The sequence below is a fragment of the Schistocerca gregaria genome, chromosome 5 (assembly GCF_023897955.1).
Source record: "Schistocerca gregaria isolate iqSchGreg1 chromosome 5, iqSchGreg1.2, whole genome shotgun sequence".
Classification (NCBI taxonomy): domain Eukaryota; kingdom Metazoa; phylum Arthropoda; class Insecta; order Orthoptera; family Acrididae; genus Schistocerca; species Schistocerca gregaria.
The window spans coordinates 241,872,280-241,896,531 of NC_064924.1; the positions used below are offsets into that span (position 1 = coordinate 241,872,280).

At 36.7% G+C, this 24,252-nt stretch overlaps 1 protein-coding gene across 7 annotated transcripts in view; it reads left to right on the forward strand.

Annotated features, from left to right (window-relative positions):
• LOC126272034 (retinoic acid receptor RXR) overlaps nucleotides 1-24,252 on the forward strand; it is a 139,526-nt gene that overhangs the window by 97,839 nt on the left and 17,435 nt on the right. For 3 of the 7 annotated variants that reach the window (XM_049974544.1, XM_049974539.1, XM_049974540.1), the window contains 5 exons: nucleotides 7,006-7,135; nucleotides 10,385-10,543; nucleotides 10,680-10,845; nucleotides 21,515-21,655; nucleotides 22,298-22,439. In XM_049974544.1, the coding sequence (XP_049830501.1) occupies nucleotides 7,006-7,135; nucleotides 10,385-10,543; nucleotides 10,680-10,845; nucleotides 21,515-21,655; nucleotides 22,298-22,439 (738 nt within the window). Of the gene's footprint in view, nucleotides 1-4,831; nucleotides 5,030-7,005; nucleotides 7,136-10,384; nucleotides 10,544-10,679; nucleotides 10,846-21,514; nucleotides 21,656-22,297; nucleotides 22,440-24,252 lie in introns of those variants that run through there. The other 4 variants (XM_049974546.1, XM_049974542.1, XM_049974543.1 and 1 more) reach the window with 2 other exon arrangements.

The window sequence follows — 24,252 nt, forward strand, 5'->3', positions numbered from 1 at the left end:
ATCAGGCTCCGAATGACTGGAAGAGTGTGTGTGTCTTATGTTTTTCTCTTTCTTTTTCAAGAATAAAACTTTCACTTCTCCCTCCTTTGATACCGCTGAAGCTTTCTTCTCTTTGAATTGTTTTGAACGTTTCCTGTAGAGCATTATATACTCAACGTGTTGATTTTACGTGAGCCGGTGGCTCTTGATATGACTAGCTGATTTTGTGAGCTGACCGGATACCATTTGGACTCACATTTACTCCTTTGTTTGGATGTTGTATTTCAAAATTCTGGTGTCTTGCAAAATCACTGCCGGCCGGTGTGGCCTAGCGGTTCTAGGCGCTTCAGTCTGGAACTGCGCGACCACTACGGTCGCAGGTTCGAATCCTGCCTCGGGCAAGGATGTGTGTGATGTCCGTAGATTAGTTTGGTTTGAGTAGTTCTACGTTCTAAGGGACTGATGACCTCAGATGTTAAGTCCCATCGTGCTCAGAGCCATTTGAGTCATTTTGAGCAAAATCACCATCTCGTTAAGTGTATGCTTGCTGCATGGGGAAGTGTCCCGTTTTCCAGACGTCGTTTATAGCATTTTCCATTGTTACTGCCCCCAAATAGGCCGTTCCAAATAATCTCGTAATCAAAACTGAGGTAACTGTTCGGCCTGGGTTGTTTGCCCGCCAGATTTCTATTTCTTCGGGATTCCACATGAAAAGGCTGCATTTTATGCGAGGAATTGGGTGATGACGGGATAATGTGTACATGATTTTCTCTTATGACCATCAAAATCACCACAAGATGGCTTCACAGAGTTCACAAACTTGTGAAACAGTTTGGTAAAAATATAGTCTGAATGTAACTACTAAGGTAGCCACCTGAAGTTGTCCTAATACGTGACAGCGTGTCCTAACAGTTGATACCGTCGCGTATTAGAATACCCTTGGTAATTCATTTTAGGAATAAGCGTCTTGCGCTAGAAATATAACTTCATAGTTACGCTGCTCGTTTTGAAGAACAATTCATTACATCGAATGAAAGAGTACTTTGTGAAGAATATAATAGTATGATTATTGTTGCAGCAGCACATACACTCAAAGAAAAGAAAAGAAAACTTGAAATTCACCTCTTTTAGAATCAAGGATTCTCGTCATCGCCCAGCTCCGAAATGGTCACAGCTTTACGCCCCAGGCGCTGTGAGAACTATGTTATAATAAGAGAATGAAATTTTCACTCTGCAGCGGAGTGTTCGCCAATAATGAAACTTCATGGCATTTTAAAACTGTGTGCCGGACCAAGACTCGAACTCGGAACCATTGGCTGTCGCGGGCAAGTGCTCCACCGACTGATCTACCCAAGATCACTTTCCCAGGAGAGGCAGAGGTCCCGTGCTCGAATCTCTGTCCAGCGCACAGTTTTAATCTGCCAGGAAGTCGTATGATCAGATGTTTCCCAACAGAACTGGGCACTCACTGTAGATAGAATTTGTCTCACATCACCAGACTCCCCCCCCCCCTCCACAACGGGCAACTTCTTTCTGTATTCAAAATCATTTACAGTAATTATAGTGTCAGTTGCGTTAATTGAAAAAATTCACATCAGAATTTGAATATTTTCGAGAAGTAAATTATAATTGTCCGTAGCTTGTGGTCTCACGGTAGCGTTCTCGCTTCCCGAGCACGGGGTCCCAGGTTTCGATTCCCAGCGGCGTCTGTGATTTTCACCTGCCCCTAGATGACTGGGGGCAGGTCGTTGTGTCTTCATCATCATTCGTACCTGCCTTTTTTCGGATTTTAATAAATTTTATGACAGAATTTGCTGTGTTATTTAGACCCATTACGCCGAATAGTTGAATTTGTTTTTTCCCAACGTATTATTAATTTTATATTGAGACCAAAATTTATGAGCTGGTCATTAAACATTTATTCTCTTACCCAATTTCATCTTAATGGGTTTTTTCTACGAATCTACTTTCCAAGTCTATCTGCTAATTCTGTGAACAGTTTTATGCCTACAGACAAAACTTTCTCTTTGGCAATTTAATTTGGACCTATCGTTTTCGAAATTGAGAGTGATACCGATTTTTACTGTTCCCGAATAAAAGAGCAAAAGGATTGCTACTGAATTTGGCGCTTACGTGTGAACAGCATTACCAGTTTCAATAGTACCAAAGAACTGTACAGTTATTCGATTAATCTCTCCACAATTTGAAATACGAGCTTCTTAAAAGATACAATTTTAATAGAATTCTGACCGATCTAAAAATCACATACTCCTTAAATAATATTTTTCTCACTCGTAAAAAACGAATGCCCTTAATATAATTTGCTTGAATTTTGTTTAAAATTTTGAGAGTTGTGTGATAGTTTTTGTTAGCTTGTTCTATATCAGTTCTCTCAAAGGCTACAAATAATATGCACGAGTTTTGCACTCAAGACAAGAGATGCTACCACAGAAAGGCCTTTGGCACATACCACGACGGGGACGTAAAAAATATTGGCCATATGCCAAAAAAATATTGACCAGATGGCAGGAACCGAAATCTGATTTACCGAATGACAACCAGTGATCGTGAATCACTTGCACGGCGATGCTAACACCTGCTTCGAACCGCATCTAGTACTGCCGGCCACATCATTACGCATTTCGCGATCGCTGTCAAAATCCTGTATTTCCGTGTATAATTTTTATTTTCCAATGTCGCGTATAAGCGCATCTGGCTGGTATACGTTACTGGTGTAACGTAACTTGGACAATAATGGGGCAATTTGTGGCGTGTCTGTATGCACCGAGAATTCCCGATGTGGGTCTCAATCGTTTTCCACGCCGACAGTTTTGTTTGGTCGACTGTACCGGTTAGCTAGTCAAGTGCGCCTACTGCTCTTTTTGTTGAATTGTAATCGGAAATCACTTTTGGCTTCTTATCAGCCCTATTACTGATTTCATCATGGTGGAGTGTGCTCAGTAGTACATCTTCATTCTCTAAGGAAGATAATTGACTACATTAATATCATTTGTGAAGTAAAATGAAGAGCTGTGAACCTCGTTGTTAGTCCTATTTTCTGGAAGCTGTGGCTTATTTTTGCGTATGGTTCCCCACATTGTTAATTTCATTTTAAGGAGCAACTGTCCCATATTGTATGTCGTAAATGGCTGCTCACGTTTGATAATCTAACCTCTCAACTGGCAGCAGCAATTACACTCATTCTCTGATTTTTTTTCTGGTACCACTGTGCTCTCCTTTTGTGTGTAAGTTTGAGTTTTCAGTGCGGATGACGAGTTGCTGTCACACCCCCTATTTTGGTGGTTTACTTGGGATATATTGTTTTACTGGACAACAACAACCATCACTAAATGCTACTAACTGCTCGTCGACAGCAACATTTCCTCAAAGCCTCCAGAGTTTAGGAAGTGCTCTTGTCGTATCCTACCAAATACTACGAATTGCAACAAGTTTATCAGTACATACATCATCTGTCGTTATTTCTAGTTACGAATTCCCTGCACATATCTCTCCAGCGAGCTCCCATGCCGTTGCATATAGTGTTTGTATAATAATAATAATAATAATAATAACATCGTCGTTGCGGTTTCCTGACTTGCGCCCGCTTCTCACAGGCGGATGACGAGGGGCACTTACGCAGTGCTCCATTGTGGAAGGTTTGCCTGCACAGCGTGACCTTGGCAGCTGTCTGTAGCGTGAGCGCGCTTGGTCCGTATTCTTGAGCCAAGGCCACTGTGCCTGGGTGCCGGAAGGTGCAGCCAAGAGCCAGGGACGTACCGTGACTCGGGAAGCTTTGCTTGACCCCGCACTTGGCTGCCGGCTACGCTCGTCACCCGCCAGTTTTGCCAACTGTTGAGGAATTGAGTCTCCTGAAGTAGTCTCGCACAGTGTGTAGGCGGCAGCTGATCTCCGAGCAGTAATTTTTCGGGGTAATACACTGAGACGTAAAATGTCGTGAATATATTGTTAAATACATGCAATTAAAGCGAATGTCCAAAATATCCTGGAAATGCATTCGCTGGTCAAAGCGTGAAATGTTTTAGAAGGCTACAGGAGACATTCGTGTACACAATTAATATAGGAAATAGAAGTCAGTTAAACACAGTCAAGCTATGTTGTTTGTGTTGCTGCCCGCTACAGACCGAATAGAGATCGATGACTAGTTGTTGACGTGGATTTTAGTTTATTTTTTTGTGAAGAAGTATACCAAAGAAACTTAGAGTCAGAGTCAGTTGTCTCATACTGCAGCTACTGAAACAGGCAGTTTAGGCGGCAAGTATAGTACGCCGTTACGAGGCCCGGTTGTTCGTTCCCTCATTCTTTTCTCCTATTATTCAGCTGATGGCTTACACATCTACTTCTGTACATACGGAAAACCAGCTGTCGAGAAATATGTAGCTAAATGGCAAATAGTAGTCCCTCCACCGTTTTGGATGGATAAGTGTTGACTAGTCTGTGAGGAAGAAGCTCATTTTATATAAGATAAAGCAGATCAATTCCGCAACAGCCGTATAAACGAACACAAAATAATCACCATATATCATATCATTTTAGTAGCGAGCCTCAGTCTGTTCTAACAGCTAACATGGCTCAGCGTCAAGCAAATAATCTTGGGGTATAGTGTGTTACAGGTAAAAATTGTGTGTCAGACCCAATGTAAAAACCTTTTTTACAATGTTATCCATTGGTGGAAAAAAGAATGAAACCATTTCTTTCATTTCCAGTAAAATACAGAGATTTGTTTACTTTCTTTTATGTATAAATTGTATCCTGGAGTTGTGTAGTTTTCCACAGACAAAATGGATTATCAAAGTCCTCCTCCCCACTCGCTGCCCATTATTTATGCATACACACACACACACACACACACACACACACACACACACACAATATGAAGCTTATTACAGAAAAATGCTAGGTGGAACAATGACAATGCTGTTCCCCGTACAGAAATGACGACTCAGCATCTCCTTTAGATTAGATTAGTTTTTCGTTCCATAGATCTGTGCTGAGGAGATCCTCGTGGATGTGGAACATGTCAAAATATATGGTGAGTAGCAATCTGTCCTTTTTCATAATACTGTGAAGCCTGTTACTGAGCTACACATAGTGCCTATTGTTTCAGTGCGTACCCCCTTAAAGTATTTTGCTGAATTAGGTTTTGTATGAAAAATGTAACTGGCTATTGTTCACAGTAGATTTTTGTATTTGATTTATCTCGTGATTTATACTGGCTGGTTTTTGAAGTTCGTATATTAACTTAATTATGAAATATATTTTCATGTCAATAACTGTGCTAAAACTGCTGCAGACTATTTTGATGTGTCATGGCTAAAGTCAGTGTTTGAAAATTGAATGCATATATGTATATTATGCTTGTTGGTTCCTATTGTGCTGCTGTAATGAGAGATGCATATTTACAAATATTGTCATTCTTTGCTTGTCTGCTCTGTTGTGTATGCATGTGGTATGTTCAACTTATTATCTTCTTTATCTTGAAGCTGAGTTTGGTGTTGAAAAAAAATGTGAGCTATAAACTTTATGGAAATGACCTGTGCTCCTATTATTATTATTATTATTATTATTATTATTCACCTTTATGATTGATTTTATCATGAGCAACTAGTTGTCATTTTTAACTAACAACATTTACTAAAAAAAAGTATTTTGGCGTAGTTAAATTTCACTTTGGCCACCACCTAGAATCAAATGTGAATAATAATAATAATAATAATAAAAAAAAAAGAAGTCTTCAATATCAGTTTTATTTTTATCATTTGGTGAATGTGACACTAATGAGTGTGTCAGCACAGGATAAAAAATTGTCACACCAGGACTCTACCCACGTCTTTTTGCTTGTAGTGGTTCTCTGCAAGGCCACCATAAGTTTTTGTCAGGTAGTTTGGTCCTCATATAGTTTCTAACTATGCACTTAGTACTGTAATAACAGAAGCACTTTTGGATGAAGCCTGAGAGTCATGGGTGAATTGTACTTCAATGGGTACCCAGTTAGAAGAGATCTTCCTTAAAAAGTAGTGATTTGGTGTTTGAGTCACATGCCTGAATGCAGTTTGACATTTGTTTGAACATTAATCAAAGTTTCACTACATGCATCTTTTCCTTTATCCATTTTGTCGAAGCTGACAGACTTTCATCTATGATATATTTACCTCTTTTTGTTCTTCAGTGTATTGTCGACGAGTTATTCAGGGATATTTTCTGCTTAAAACTTTTTGGTAGAGTTGTGCATCAGTCTGCACGGTAAATCTTGCAAACTGTGTAATCATAAAGCTGTTTCTGTATGGTGGCTTTAAGTCTACCCCAAGCAGCTAGTCACTGAAAAGCAAAAAACTTATTATTTGATATGAAATGGGCCTGTGTGTGTGTGTGCGCCAAACCTTATTACAAAATTTAGAAAATGGTCTTCAGAAGATGTTTCATCCAAGATTCAGGCTTCGTATTATTATTATTATTATTATTATTATTATTGCCACTACTATTATGTGTCAGTAACATTCAGAAATTTTTATCTATAATAACCACTGACCCCCACCCCCATTTTTTTGTTAATGCCTTCAGGGGGATTACTGTGACATTTTGTGTAAATGTATTTTTTGTGTGATGCATAAAAATAGATTTATAAAGAAGATTGTTCAGAAAAGCAATGGAAGGAACATTAAGAGTCTTCAACTAAAACTAGCAATGAGGCACTTTCATATATTTATTGAGCAGTTTCTTTTAGTAATGTGTTGTGATGGTGGTAGATAAAAGATAGGTGCTACGTGTCAAGAACTGTTCTATAAAGACAAAAACAATAAATTCGTGTATGTTATTGACTTGTATTCCATGTGTATTTGGAATGGAGGCAAGACGAGATAGATTACTTGATGCCTCCTTGGCTTCTTTTAATCTCTTTCTCTACTGATCACCATGAAAGAAAAATAATTTTGTAATAACTTCTTGTTTTTCAAACATTCATTATTGAATGAGTTCTGTTGAAGTAATTAGGTTCAATGTTTGTTCCAGGAATAAGCTTAGAGAACAATCTTTCGATAAGCTCAATGGGTCCACAGTCACCATTGGATATGAAACCAGATACGGCTAGCCTAATTAGCTCTGGCAGTTTTAGTCCCACTGGAGGACCTAACAGCCCAGGGTATGTATGAACATCTTTGTCATTGTATTTGTTTTATATTTTGCTGCTGCTACTGCTACTCACCAGTACTACTGTTATTACTGCTGTTGCTGATGCTACTATTATTCTTATTTCTGCAAACTGTAATGTTTGAAAATCTTTCATTTTTATTAAAATGTGTGGGGAAATTAACTGACCTTTGCCTTTGTACATATAGTGAGCAGATCATAATTCATTCACTACACAATCATTGATTATGTAGCTAGTTGTATTTTAATTATATTTGTTATCTGAGAATTAAGCAGCAGTCATAGTTGTGAGAGGAGAAAGAAAGTGTTAGTTTGAAGCTCTGTGCTGATTTTGTGAGATGATTGTGAATTTGGAAGATCACTGCACAAAGTAGACAGCTGTCCATGACTTGTTTAATCAGTGTTCTTTCACATTCAGTATGCAAACTAAGCAAATTTGGCAGAGAGTCTCTCTCTCTCTCTCTCTCTCTCTCTCTCTCTCTCTCTCTCTCTCTCTCTCTCTCTCTCTCTCTCTCTCGTCACATTCCAGATGCCCATTTTTAAATATATCTGTGCTGACATAAAAAAAGAAGTGCACTTTTTTGGTAAACTGAATGCCCGGCTCCTCCCTACCATGTGGAGCTTTATTTGTGTTTTTATCAATATTTCGTTTGCAACCAAGTAAACTTCAAAAATTAGGACATACATTAAAAGAACAGAAGATTCAGATTTCTGTTTCTTGAGAAACAGAATTGATGGACAATAACTCCATTGATTTCGGCAATTATCGTATTTTTAAAAGTAAAGCTGATAAAAGAATACTTAATAATACACCATATCTGGGGGTAGCTTTTACAGTCTCCAAAAATGTTTTAAATTCAGTAATGAAGGTAAAAACCCATAAATAATAGGTTAATGAGAATTTATTGTAAATGCGCAAATAATGCATACACTTGTAATTAAAGCCCTTATGCCAGTCAGTGATGATAAATGTAAAAAAAACTGGAGAGTTTAGGAAAGCTTATGAAACATTACAAAGCAGCATCTTGAAAATTCCCTGAAACCATATTAAAATGAATTTTTTAATTTCAGTTCTGTAAAGAGAAAAAATAAAAGGAAACTGCGTAGATTTCCTGCACATAAATGGCAAAGATTTGTTGAAATGTGCAAAAATTTTAACCTTAAAATCATATCAACCCCTTTTAAAAGGAACCCATCTAAAAAAAAATCGTGGCAGGCTCCCAATACATTTATTGGAGAATTTCAAGTTGATCATGTGTAGCAATTTCATGCCCTAACTACAAAAAAAAAAAAAATAATAATTTAAATGTCCAAGTTAGGAAAGGGGCTAATATTGATTCTGACCATTGTTTAATGCAAATAAAAGTTAACTGTAAGAAAATAAATATCTAAATTAATCCAATAGACAAAAGAAACTACGAAAATGCTCAGCTTGCAGAAATCTAAATAGATTTCCAGAAGAACAATACAAGAAACTTTTATAAAACATTCAAAACAAAACAAATGGTTACCAACCTTAAAAGCAGTTGCTTCAAAAATGAAAATGGCAGTTTGGCTCTTAACAACCAGGAAAATTGTAAGGCACTTTCTAATTACTTTGAAAAACTATTAAACTGTCCAGAACCAGCAGATTAATTCCAACCACAGAAACTAATAACACAATCCTAACTCTAAAGAATCTGACAAAGTCAAAATAACTAAACAAATTAAGAGACTTAAAAACAACAAAGCATCCGGAGAAGATGGTATAATTGCAGAACTATTAAAATCACCTGGCCATAACACTTTTGAGATCACTCTGCTGAAAATTTTCTCGCATTGTTTACTTGATCGAAGCCAAGAACAGTTAGAACCTAAAATTGGTGAATACCAAACAGGCTTTAGACCAGACAGATGCTGTCCGGAACAAATTCTTAGTTTAAAATTCATCCATAGGCACCAAAGGATATTAGTAACAAAATTGTATGTACATTTGTGAATTTTAAGGTCTATGAGTCAGTTGATCATGAATGTCTTTTCCGAATTTTAAAGAAACACAAGGGCTAGATAATAAAACTCTTAATACTGGTTAAGGAAACGTTAACTGACACTACCTCTAAAGTTAAATTCATGGGAGGAACTTCTGAACCATTTGATATAAAGACTGGTGTTAGGCAAGGAGATGGATCTCCCCATTACTGTTTGACTGTGTTTTGGAAAAGGTAATTGCAGAATGGCGAGAGCAGAAGTCGAGTCAAAATATAGATCAATAAATCAAGTTGGGTAGAAGTAATATTAAAGTAGATTGCCTCACCTGAAGTTGCGGAAAAAGTAGGACTACAAATATCCGAAAAAACGAAATATATGGCATGCAGCAAACAAGCACCAAAATTTTTTATAATGAAATGTGGAAAAATAAAAAGGGTTTCTCAGTTTAAATACATGGGGAAACCATACAAGAAAATGGTCTGGAAAAAGCTGCAAACAAAGTTCAATATAAAAAACTGGCAACTGCATTCAGATTTAACACAAAATGTTTATTAAAAAAATCACTTTCTAAATTCAGTAAACTTAGGCATTACGACACTTTAATAAAACCTGAATTTCTTTATGGAGTAGGAACTTTTAATTTTAAACAGAAAGAGGGATGTTGAAGAACCTTGAAAGAAAGGAAGATTATTAGGGAAATATTAGGCTGCCAAAATTACTGATGGAGAAAATTATAGACTGAGAAACAGTAAGGAAATAAGAGAATACACAGATATTCACGATGACATGAGGAAAAGAAGATTTAAATTTGATGGGCACATTAAAGAGAGTTGCAGCCATGAGATTGACAAAACAAATAGAATTCTATGAAAACAGAAGTAAGGCTAAAACTTAGCCAATTAAATGGATCGCTGCGATTAAGGGGAATCTTAAAGTAGCCGGTGTAACTCAGGTAGATAAAAAACATTCAGGGAAACAATATTTGATTGGTTCGTCGGAGGGAAATAAGACAACGGACTGTAACACTGTGGTCTGATGAAAGAGAGAGATTTCATTCTGAAAGTATGAAACAAATTTGGACACAAAGGACGACCAACCATGAAACGCGACATTGATTGATTATACTCGCATGGTCCTATTGAGCCCATATGTGAAGAATAATAATATATTTTCTCATCATCCGTCTCCTGTTTATGGTGAATTTTTGTTTTCCATTGTACAGCATTCTTGTTCTTTTCTGATGGATGGTTAATCTTTTCATTGTTACTTTCAGTTCATTTACAATTGGACACAGTAGCCTGTTGAACAACTCAAGCAACCAGGCAAAAGGTTCATCTTCACAGTATCCACCAAATCATCCACTCAGTGGCTCCAAACACCTTTGTTCTATTTGTGGAGATAGAGCGAGCGGGAAGCATTATGGTGTTTACAGGTACAGTCTTTCGTATTCAAAATATATCTTGAGAGAGAACAGTGATAGTAACAAATGAAGAGTGTTATAGTGCACTGCTTTCACATATTCATTGTCCATCTTTTTGGTGTACTGATATTATCTTTAAATTTAACAGCTGTGAAGGTTGTAAAGGATTTTTTAAACGCACAGTGAGAAAAGACTTGTCATATGCATGTCGGGAAGACAAAAACTGCATAATAGACAAACGCCAACGTAACAGGTGCCAGTATTGTAGATATCAAAAATGCCTCGCTATGGGAATGAAGAGAGAGGCAGTTCAGGTAAGTTACTTTCAAGATGATAACCAAATAATAAATCCCACTTCCTTTACGTTTCTGTAAATTCTTTGAAGAGCATAAAATCTCATTGCATTGTGGCTTTGCTACCTATCAGTTTTCAGCAAAATAAATGTTTTTATATTGGTAAGTAAGACAGTGACTAAAAAATTGGTTTGATGTTAGGGAAAGTTTGTGCATTTCAAATAGCTCATAACATGTGCTCTTCTTATTCAATATGCAAAGTGAGTGTGGGGAATGAACAATATTAAAATATATGACTCCAACACTAAAGAAATTAAAAGTGTCACGTGGGTGACTCGGATGTGGTTGTAGGGGAAGGAATATAAGACAGACCTCTGGAGAGTATGGGGTTGGTAGTTGAAATGAGAGATGAGAAAGGCTAGTAGAGTTTTGCCGTAAACTTCAACTGATAATAGTGAATTCACTGTTCAGAAATTGCAAGAGGAGAAGGTATATTTGGTGATGGCATGGGAGCATTGAAAGATATGCACTAGATTACATCATGGCCAGACAGAGATTCTGAAATTAGATATTGGGTTGTAAGGTGTACCCAGGAGCGGATATAAATCAGACCACAATTTAGTAATGATGAAGAGTAGCTTGAAGTTTGAGGAAATTACCAGTCATAATCAACATGGAAAGAAGTGGGATACTGAAATACTAAGGAATGGTTATTTTCAGTTTATATTCTTTAAGGCTGTAGATACTGTTATAATGAACACTACAGTAGGTAGTTCCGTTGAAAAGGACTGGACATCTCTAAAAGGGATTATCACAAATGATTGACATGCAAATATAGGGCCAAGAAAGGCAGTTACAAAGAAAGCTAGGGCAACAGAAGGAATACTACATTTGGTTGACAAAAAAAAAGTACAGAAATGTTCATGAAAGACAGGAATTTATAAGTTGCTGATGAATGAAATACATAGGGAGTTCTGGGAAGCCAAGGTGAAATATCTGCAGGAAAATGTGAAGAAATAGAAAGAGAAATGGTCTTCAGAACAGATTTAGTATATGAAAAATGTCAAAACAACCTTCAGTGAAATTAAAACTAAAGCAGTCAACATTAAGAGTGCCATTGGAATTCCATTGTTAAATGCAGAAGGGAAAGTGTGGACAGCTGGAAAAGTACAAGAGTGCGTTGAAAGCCTTGATGAGGGGGAGATACTACCTGATGATGTGATAGGTGGAGAATTGTGAGTTGATATGGATGACATAGGTGATCCATTATAACAGTTAAAAGTTTAACAGAACTTCAGAAGAGTTGCGATCAAATACGGCAGAAGGCATATATAACACCCTTCCAGAATTTCTGAAACCATTGGAAGAGGTGGGAGTCAAATGACTATCGAAGTTAAGTGTATAGAATATATGAGACCAGAGATAGCAAAGGCAAATAACTGTGGAAACTGTTGCACAATGACCTTGTTAGTTCATACATCCCAGATCAGGTCTGATCAGTTTGGCTTTAGTAAAGTTAAAGACAGCACACAGGCAGCAGTGATGATGCAGTTGACGGTGAAAGCAAGACTTTTAACAAAAAGTCTAGACATGTTCATAGGTTTCTTGACCTGTAAGAATCACTCAGCAATGCAAATGGTTCAAGATCGTTGAAAGTATGAGGAAAATAGGAGAAAACTATAAGGAAAGACAAGTAATATACAATATATTCCAGAACCAGAAGGGAACAATAAGAAGACCAAGATAAAGTGCTTAGATTGAAGGGATATAAAAAAGGTTGCAACCTTTCTCCCCTACTGTTCAGTCTGTACAGTGGAGAGGTAATGATGGAAGTAAAAGATAGGTTCAGTGTTGGGATTAAAATTCGGGGTTAAAGAACATATACAACAAGATTTGCTCAAAACATTGCTATCCTCTATGAAAATGGGACAGTACTGGATTGGGAGTAAATCAAAGAAAGACGAAAGTAATGACGACTAGAAGAAATGAGATTAGTGATAAAATTTACATCAAAATTGGGGCGACAAAGTTGATGAAGAAGCAAGGAGTACATAAAAACCAGATTAGCACAGGCAAAGAGGGCATTCGTGGCCAAAAGGAGTCTACTAGTATCAAACATCACCCATAAGTTGACAAAAAAATTTCTGAGAATAGACATCTGGAGCACAGCATAGTATGGAAGTGAATTGTGGATTGTGAGAAAAGTACATGAGAAGAAGAGAGTCGAAGCGTTTGAGATATAGTGCTATAGAAGGATGCCTAAAATTAGATAGACTGCTGAGATAAGAAATGAGGAAGTTTTCTGTAGAATCAGTGAGGACAGAAATATTTGCAAAATATTGAAAGAAGGGACAAGAGGACAGGACAGGTTTTCAGTTCTCAGGGAATAACTTCCAGAAGATACTGTAGAGGATAAAAACTGCAGAGAAAGACAAAATATATCCAATAAGCAATTGAGGAAGAGGTTTGCACAGGAGAGGAAGTCTTGGCAGGCCACATCTGACCGGGCAGATGACTGTGACTGATTATTGTTCTTCTTCTTCTTCTTTTCCTTAGTCAACTCATATTTTTAAATGCTGTGACATTTTCAGAATAGTTACAGTAACACTCGTAGAATTCCAAAATCGTCAACATCCGATGGTGTACCATGACGACATAATGTACCGTGTTTCAAAATGAATACTCCTTGCCTGTTTAAATTATATATACCTTCATGAGCAGATTACAGCTATAATTCATATTGCATTGTCAACAACAAAACCTAGATTTATTCCCTTCTAGAAGATTCGTGTGTTGGTTGATTAATTATTATTATTGTTTCTTTCTTATCTCAGACGTTATGTCTGGTCAAAGTAGAAAGTGACGTGGACCTTGATCAAGCGTGACTTCCTTTTAACTGTACGGTATATGTTATATTGCATTTAGGAACTTTCGGGTAATTGAACATGTATCAATAATTACGGATTTCTGTAGTTGTAATATATAAGTTTGGATGTAGCTATATTGCATTGATGTACTGGTGGATATTGTGTGGTATGACTCCTGTAGATAGTATAATTGATATAATGTCAACTTTATCGTGATGCCACATATCCTTGACTTCCTCAGCCAGTTGGATGTATTTTTCAATTTTTTCTCCTGTTTTCTTTTGAATATTTGTTGTATTGGGTATGGATATTTCGATTAGTTGTGTTAATTTCTTCTTTTTATTGGTGAGTATGATGTCAGGTTTGTTATGTGGTGTTGTTTTATCTGTTATAATGGTTGTGTTCCAGTATAATTTGTATTCATCATTCTCCAGTACATTTTGTCATGCATACTTGTATGTGGGAACGTGTTGTTGTAAGGCAAGCTGTTGATGTATTATTTTTGTTACATTGTCATGTATTCTGGGGTATTCTGTATTGGCTAGTATTGTACATCCGCTTGTGATGTGATCTACTGTTTCTATTTGTTGTTTGCAAATGCTGCATTTATCTGTTGCGGTACTGGGATCTTTAATAATATGCTTGCGGTAATATCTGGTGTTTATTGTTTGATCCTGTATTGCAATCATGAATCCTTCCGTCTCACTGTATATATTGCCTTTTCTTAGCCATGTGTTGGATGCGTCTTGATCGATGTGTGACTGTGCTAGATCATACAGGTGCTTGCCAGGTAGTGTTTTCTTTTTCCAATTTACTTTCTTCGTATCTGTTGATGTTATGTGATCTAAAGGGTTGTAGAAGTGGTTATGAAATTGCAGTGGTGTAGCCGATGTATTTATATGAGTGATTGCTTTGTGTATTTTGCTGGTTTCTGCTCATTTTAGAAAGAATTTTCTTAAATTGTCTACCTGTCCATAATGTAGGTTTTTTTTTTTTTTTTGGTCGATAAATCCCCTTCCTCCTTCCTTTCTGCTTAATGTGAATCTTTCTGTTGCTGAATGTATGTGATGTATTCTATATTTGTGGAATTATGATCGTATTAGTGTATTGAGTGCTTCTAGGTCTGTGTTACTCCATTTCACTATTCCAAATGAGTAGGTCAATTGGTACAGCATAAGTATTTATAGCTTTTGTTTTGTTTCTTGCTGTCAATTCTGTTTTCAGTATTTTTGTTAGTCTTTGTCTATATTTTTCTTTTACTTCTTCTTTAATATTTGTATTATCTATTCCTATTTTTTGTCTGTATCCTAGATATTTATAGGCATCTGTTTTTTCCATCGCTTCTGTGCAGTCACTGTGGTTATCCAATATGTAATCTTCTTGTTTAGTGTGTTTTCCTTTGACTATGCTATTTTTCTTACCTTTGTCTGTTCCAAAAGCCATATTTATATCATTGCTGAATACTGCTGTTATCTTTAGTAATTGGTTGAGTTGTTGATTTGTTACTGCTAGTAGTTTTAGATCATCCATGTATAGCAAACGTGTGATTTTGTGTGGGTATGTTCCAGTAATATTGTATCCATAATTTGTATTATTTAACATGTTGGATAGTGGGTTCAGAGCAAGGCAGAACCAGAAAGGACTTAATAAGTCGCCTTTGTATATTCCACACTTAGTCTGTATTGGCTGTGATATGATATTATTTGAATTTGTTTGGGTATTAAGTGTGATTTTCCAATTTTTCATTACTATGTTTAGGAACTGTATCAATTTAGGATCTACATTGTATATTTCCAATATTTGTAGTAACCATGAGTGGGGTACACTATCAAAAGCTTTTCGGTAATCAATGTAAGCGTAGTGCAGCGACCTTTGTTTAGTCTTAGCTTGATATGTTACCTCTGCATGTATTATCAGTTGCTCTTTACATCCTCGTGCTCCTTTGCAACAGCCTTTTTGTTTTTCATTTATAATTTTGTTATGTGTTGTATGTGTCATTAATTTCTGTGTAATGACTGAAGTTAATATTTTGTATATTGTTGGTAGGCATGTTATGGGGCGGTATTTAGCTAGGTTTGCTGTGTCTGCTTGATCTTTAGGTTTCATATAAGTTATTCCATGTGTAAGTGTATCAGGGAATGTGTATGGGTCTGCAATGTAACTGTTAAATAATTTATATTAAAAACAAAGATTCCAAGACTTACCAAGCGGGAAAGCGCCTGTAGACAGACACAATAAAATAACACACACACAAAATTACGAGCTTTTGCAACCGGCGGTTGCTTCATCAGGAAAGAGGGAAGGAGAAGGAAAGATGAAAGGATGTGGGTTTTAAGGGAGAGGGTAAGGAGCCATTCCAATCCCGGGAGTGGAAAGACTTACCTTAGGGGGGAGAAAGGATAGAGCACACACACACACACACACACACACGCACACACACACACGCACACACACACACGCACACACACACACGCACACACACACACACACACACACACACACACACACACACACACATCCATACATATACAGACACAAGCAGACATATTTAAAGGTAAAGAGTTCGGGCAGAGATGTAAACTATGTATTTTTGAGTATAATTAAGCAGGATAAAATGTATGGTAGATTATGGAAAAAGGGAAGATGAATACAAAGTGAAACTACTTGTACAAACAAAAAGAGAAAGTACATTTTATCCTGCCTAATTATACTCAGTAATATGTAATTTACATCTCTGCCCAAACTCTTTGCCTTTAAATATGTCTGCTTGTGTCTGTCTATGTATGGATGGATATGTGTGTGTGTGTGTGTGTGTGTGTGTGTGTGTGTGTGTGTGTGTATGTGCGCGCGCGCGCGTGCGTGTATATACCTATCCTTTTTTCCCACTAAGGTAACTCTTTCCGCTCCCGGGATTTGAATGGTTCCTTACCCTCTCCCTTAAAACCCACATCCTTTCATCTTTCCTTCTCCTTCCCTCTTTCCTGACGAAGCAACTGCCGGTTGCGAAAGCTGGTAATTTTGTGTGTGTGTTATTTTATTGTGCCTGTCTACCGGCGCTTTCCCGCTTGGTAAGTCTTGGAATCTTTATTTTTAATATATTTTTCCCATGTGGAAGTTTCTTTCAATTTTATTTACAATGTTAAATAATTTAGTTAGATGTGAATGTGTTGAGGTGAACTTCTTTAGCCAGAAATTTGCTATTTTATCTTTTCCAGGGGCTTTGCAATTGTGAGTAGAATTAATTGCTTTGGTGACTTCATGTTGCAAAATTATCACTTCAGGCATTTGTGGTATCATCTTGTATGTGTCTGTTTCTGCTTCTATCCACCGTGCATGCCTGTTATGTTGTACCAGGTTTGACCATATGTTGCTCCAGAAGTGTTCCATGTCTGTTATGTTTGGTGGATTGTCTATTTTAATGTGTGTGGTATCTATTGTCTGGGAAAATTTCTTTTGGTTTGTGTTGAATGTTTGGTTTTGTTTCCTTCTATTTTCACTTTTTTTGTATCTTCTAAGTCGTTTGGCCAATGCTTGTAATTTCTGCTTCTTTTCATCTAATTGCTGTATCACCTTTTTTTTACATTTGATGTCTTATAAATTGTGTTAGCTGTCCAATGTCTTTTCTCAGTTTTTGTATTCTGATCTGTAGCCTGTGTTGTCATGCTGGTTTTGTGGGTTTCTCCTGTGTGTTGGTTGGTTCTGATCCCTGCCTAGTGTGTATATTTAGTGTAGTGAGTGCTCCTATATAAACCAGTAGTTGTAACTCTTTCATAATTGTATTTTCATTTATTTTGTTGTGTATGATTGTATTGATAGTTTTTATTGTTGTTTCGACTTGTGTGTTATTTGGCGGTCTATGCAAGAATGGTCTAATGTCTGTATTTGTGTCTTTGTATTCTATATATGTCAGCTGAAATTTTTCTTCTATATCTAACATGTGTGTCACTTCGTGTTCTATTGGTACTTGTTCTAGTGGCAGTCTTAAGATTTCGTTTTCCTCTGATTATTTAATTGATGCGTGTTGTTCTTTGTTTGTTTGCTCTGGGATGTGAGAGTCCATTACTGTATTTTCTTCTTCTTCTGATTGCACATTATTTTGTTCCAGTATTTGTTGTTTGATGTTTTCTAATTCTGACTGGGGTATCCTGTTATTTTTGATTATTACACGGATCTGATCAGCTAGTCATTGTTCTGTTAAAAATTTTAATTCTGGGTATCTGGTAATAAATGTTGTGTATACTTGTGATCTGTATCCAGTTGTATTGGTTCCTAGGTTTGTTGCTTGGTAATAACAGAACATGAGGTGTCGATTAACTTCATCTGACCATCTCATCCTCTGTCTTTGTTTTCCTTCTAGGGTGGTTGCAGGAAGTATGTCCTGCAAAACACCTCTATTTGGATTTAAATCATTTTCCAGTTGGCTAGCAGTGTCGTTACCATTGTGGGCGGGCATAGGGTTCAAGCATCGTCCCCGACCATGACAGCGCTTGTCCGAGGCTTCATAACTTCTGTCCTGAACCAACTAATCACACTAAAAGAGGGGTTAGCCCTATTAGTGGTTTGTTCTTTTTGTCGCCTTTTACAACTGGCAGAACATACCGGAGGCCTATTCTTTTCCCGGGCGTCCATTATTATTATTATTATTATTATTATTATTATTATTATTATTATTGTCATACATCAACACAATATATTTAAGACACAGGCCTCCCCCAAAAAGTCCAGTTGCAAAGCATGAACATTTGTGTGTTTTTGTACATAAAAATATGCCTTTTAGTATCTATAAAATTTTGTGTATGTATTGAATACCATGTGGTATGTCCTCAAGATATTTTCTAGACTGCAAATGGGGATAAAAGAATGTAAGGTAGTGTACTTTGTCACAGCAAATAATGTTGTACAAGTTATTGACACATTACACAAAACAATATCTCATTCCTGAAGTAAATGGTGCTGATTGCTGTTTGGTTTCAATTGTAAATAAATAACATGATGGTCCTCAGTAATGTAGACGGGAGCACTGGGAAGAGTGGCATAGATATAGGAAAGTCATGTGAGGGAGACAGAAAACCTCTAACTTACTTCAACATTTATATTCACCTCACATTCAAAAACCAAAGGTATTGTATCATGTTTGCTAACCCTTCACTACAGTTTACATGTGATTTATCTGCAGTTATGCTGAGTCTCTTCAAAAATATTCTAACAGCTTTATTATGTTCTGCAGTTATTCTCCTTTCCAATCTTCACTCCCTTCATCCATCCCACAGAAAATCACCTGTCCAGAACATATTTAGTATATAGTTCATCAAACCCAATATGTCCCCCAACATGATGTCCAGTTTACTGTGAAATATTTAAATACTAAGCAAAAATTAGCTTTCCCTTTTCAAGACTGATTGTCACATCATTGAGATACTTCATGGGTGTAATATTCTCCCTGTTGTGTATCTTTGTCATGGTAGGACTCTTGTTTGTCTGTTTGATGAAATGGCTGCCATTAAAATATTTCGTAACAGAAAACATCTTTCGACGAGCGTGACGTCACAACAGTTTACATTATGTTCGTTTGAGCAGTTACCTGCTGGCTTATGCACATGTGAAGTAGTGTCACATACGAGCAGTACCTTCTCCTACTTGTGGCTGCTAGAAGTGTGGTTCTTAGCTGTATCAGCAATAGCAAACAAACAGCCAGATGCTAACCAGAAAATTTTTTCTTGTGCACCCAAGCTGCCAGATTCGCACATGTGCAGAGCAGTCCGAGTTGTAGTGGGGTGGGTAGTAGTCTCCGTGTGAACCGTGTTTACGTTTGGTGATTTCGCTGTTTCCTCTTCATTTACAACTCTCAAGCCAAATGAAAACAAAACCTCTTTCTGTGGCCGGGGGCCATAAAGTGGATTAAAATGCACTCACATAATCACGAAAAGCTAAAATATGTTATTAGTTTCAGTTTTGTGATTTCATTTTGTTTCCAGGTTTTTGGCAATCAGGCATTAATTGCCTTGCAGCATGAGATAATAACAGTACTGATACTCCAATAAAATTTGCATCCCGAAAACTACACTCGAAGGTTTAATATCAGGTTGGAGCCTACTTCTTTGTAAATCTGGAAATACGAATGTGCCCTTTAAGCCAAATCATGCATTCTAGTATGGTTTACGAAATTCCGATGCTCTTAGAGTACCCTCTGATGAGCTGTATCGTTTATGATGTAATGTAAGATCTCTTAATGCTTTATATGTATGAACATACGGGCTACCTTCATCATCGTAGCTACACATGCACAGTAACACCGATTTCTAGCACTCTCTGACAGCTGCTGAAAAGAATTCTGACAAGTCACGGGAAAATATTGAGATTGGTGGTTTGAAAAGTGTTACTTTCAAATTACATTTCATTTTACAGAACGTGAATTATGTTATGTGGCCGAACTTGCTTTGAATTTCTTAAATGACAGCAGGTTTGAGTTTCATCTAAAGCTAAACACTTTGAGGGCCAGCCACTTAGAAGAATTTCAAGATCAGAAGACCAGACATTTATGTCATTGTTTAAAATTTTACTGGCACATTTGTGTGATTTATTGAAGTGTAACGCATGCATAAAAGTCAAATGTTGTAGGTGAAAGCTTAGCTTTTCTTGTAGCAACACTGTGTAGATTAATTCAAACCATTAACTTTTCCTATTTGTGTGTTTGTGCTACCTAACAGTGATGTTGCTATAGGCTGATTGCATCACGTATCCTGTGGTCTGAATCACTACGTTTATTTGCGACACATCTTCCGAAAGACGAAAACCGAATTTCGGAAACGGCTTTAAAAAAGTATTAGCCGGAAATTTTAAAAACAAGATGAAACCTGACAGCCCAAGCACATTGAAATACCGGCTGCGTTTACAAGGGAGCAAAAATTGGTTGCAGAATTGGAAATCTGGCAACCAGAAGCGGAATGCCAAAATCGATTTTTAAGTATTTCCATGACCACCCAATGCAGTATTGGGAAATCGCTTTACGAAACCTGCTTTTGAAGTCCCATGTGAACATGGCAAAAATCTGCTATCATCGTCTGGCGAGATCATGTGATATGAGTTATGATTGGCTTTCAAAAGCACACCGTAATCTCGATTTCAATACTTCGAAAAGTAGTGTTCTTTGTTTAGTGGAATTCGACTATATACATAAGTAATACGAAAATATGCAGCATACATGTTGCTGCACATCAAAGATCTTTCCAAAACACTCTCTGACTCCTCTCTCTCTCTCTCTCTCTCTCTCTCTCTCTCTCTCTCTCTCTCTCTCTCCCTCTCTTCCCCCCCCCCCCCCCTCCCCTCCCCACGTTTCGTTTCCTAATCAACAAATTGATAAAGGTTTATGGTTCCAAGGGAAAGTATATTGTCACTTAACACAGAAAAATTGTATTTTCACCCAGGAAAAGTGTATTTTTAACCGGAAGATCCGGGAATTTTTTTCCTTCTCCATGTGCACACCCTGAACATACGTTTTTGCTATTTTCTGATTTTTAAAAAATATTCGGTGTATGTATCTCAAACTGCAGTCAGAGTGAGTTATTGTTTCTCATATGAACATGTTGTACTTGAGTTAGTTCAGTATTTTCACTTTTTTCACACAGAATCTCTGAGGCCTAGTTCTTATATGATACAATTTTGCAATACCTTTACCTTGGTTATCATTTAGTCGTCAGATATCTAAAGACGGCATAGTTGGGAAAATGTTTAATTCTTAATAAATTGTTGTTAATGTGAAGCTCTTGTAGATAGCTAAATTGTCTACATTGCACTCCAATATTAATAATGCCTAATTTGGTTAGGAGGAAAGGCAGCGAACAAAGGAACGTGATCAGAATGAAGTTGAATCAACAAGCAGCCTGCATACAGACATGCCTGTTGAACGTATTCTTGAAGCTGAAAAACGAGTGGAGTGCAAAGCAGAAAACCAAGTGGAATATGAGGTAATTTTCTTGCTTGGTTGGGAAGTTGCTTCATTTTATTTTTATAAACATTATTTTTCTTTATTTTTCAGATAGTTGCCAATAATTAATAATGTTGCTATACCATCCTATATATAGTATTTTTTTAAACATTAAGTTTTGGTATTCACATCTGATTTATGCAAATACAGTAATAATGGCTGTGGCATGATATATGTTAGACACAGTGTATACATATGGTTTATGATTAAATTTGAGTGTAAATAATGGGCAGTGCTCACCTGTAGTGACAATCTGTAAGTGCTGTGTGATGAATATGGCAGTGTAAACATCATTTGTCTTTCAGAAGTGGAATTTCATTCTTTTAACTCTTATGGAAGAATAGAATAAAAGGAAAAAGAAATCCTGTCTGTGGGATAAATATTTTTTTAATGAGCATTTAGGATGTTCCTAGCACAGTGCAATTTTCACTGCTTTTGAGTATAGTCTTGTTATCTTATGTATCTATTTGATTTAATCTTACTGCATTATTTAGTTTTGCTGACTACTGAGATCTTGATTTCTGTAAGTTGCATAGGTGTTGTGTAACATAAACAGCATATACTCTGGGAGTAGATACCATATGAATATTCTCAAGCACATAACTGTAACATAATGTTGCAGAGTACAATGAATAACATTTGCCAGGCTGCCAATATCTGCCAAGCTACCAACAAGCAACTGTTTCAGCTGGTGGAGTGGGCTAAACACATCCCGCACTTCACATCCCTACCTCTGGAGGACCAGGTTCTCCTCCTCAGAGCAGGTGAGAGCTCCATTTATATAGCAGCACATTTAGTCATTGCAAATGGGTGACTGTGATGATTTTTGCTTCCACAGATATATCCAGTAGAGTTCCTAGGACACACAAATAAGTTAGAATCTTTATGTCCATCTGTTTCGGTAACTGAAAAGAGGGACAAGACACAAGATATGTAAAGCGTCCTTTGGAAATGGTTGGGGGGGGGGGGGGCTATTACCATTGATTTTTTAGTGTAATGTGTGTATCAAAGAGATTTGTCAAAATCTTCATGTGATTAGTAAATATGAAGCATTATTTTGATTGTGTTCCGAAGTTCACAATTATCTAAACATGCCCATCTCTTACAGTTGTTATGGTTATTCATTCATTTTAAGCACATTCATGTTTAATATGGCACTGTTCGTATGTAAAGGTTTTTGACACTGTTTTTAGTTCTCACAAGCTGTCCTACCTTAACATTTCAAGAATTTTGATGGTCTGAAGCTGAATGATTAAGTGACGCTACACACAAACCAGTTACTGAGGTTTACTCCATTACTACTCCTAAGTTCAGTGTGGATAGAAAATAAAAAGAAGATTGATGTTAGTTGTTTAGGTAATAAACCCTAAAAATAATTAACCCTGTTAGAGAGTAAAGATCATATTGTTTGTGGTCATATTTCTACTGATGTTAGTGTGTTTGTTGGCTGGTTATAACAGAGGAAAAATTAACACTGCCAAAAGTCACACTAGCTTCCATTTTTTGTGAATTACAGTGATATTACTAAAAGTGTTCAATACACTTCACCTGCAGTATTTGTAGCACATTTTAAAAGTTGTTAATGAATTCAAATTATTTAAATAAAATTCTTGACACGTCTTCAAGTTGTGAAATCTGGTCATATGCAAGGGATAGTCATCAAGTTTTAATTATTATAATAAAGTTTGTTTTCCAGGTAAATGTCTGCAGCCATTATACACATTGAAATCCCCATGCCACAGTACTGAGCCAAAGCAAGATGTAGTAGCCTATCTCCAATTTCTTAGTGGATTGCTGTGGTTCTGTGGCACAAAGATTTTAATTTTTACCATGCCTACAAACATGTACCTAAAAACAAACAAAAAATTAATTACATAACTTTATTTTTGAAGGTGATCATTGAAACTTTACAATTACATTTAATAGTACCAAAACATAACAGCTTTCAAGTTACATTATAATGCTAATTTCTCATAATGCGACAGCATGGCACTATTCCTAAAGGCTGAATGAGGATGGGGGAGAGTTAGCTTGATAAACAGCATTTTCATTAAAATACATCTTCCTCGTAGTGCTGCACTGTAGATTCTGAGACAGCATTGTTAGTAGGAATTAGAACAATATTGCAAGCATTTCAGTTTACACACTTGCTTCAAGCAAAGAAGGAGAAGATTCAGTGATATTAACATGTTATGAATCTGTGAATCAGAATTCCACCACTACATTAAGTTGATAGTGATATCTTCATGTTTAGAGATTCAAATTTTTACAGTACATTGATTCACTGTAGACTGATGTTTCATAAGGCCACTTTTATGAAGACAGAATTTTAATTTTAAACACACACACACAACTTACTTTCTCAATCTACATGAAAATGTAAATTTTAACTTTTGTTTCCTGTTGCTCTTTATGTCAGTAGATTCATTTAAAAATTGTATTATTGTTACCTATCAGAATTAAAGGCACATAATATCCTCAATTTGGTCAGTGTTAGGATTCCCTCCTTCAAAGTACCCCTTTTATAATTGTTATGATAACAATAGATTGGCTTCATGCAGCAAAATAAGTTTGGAG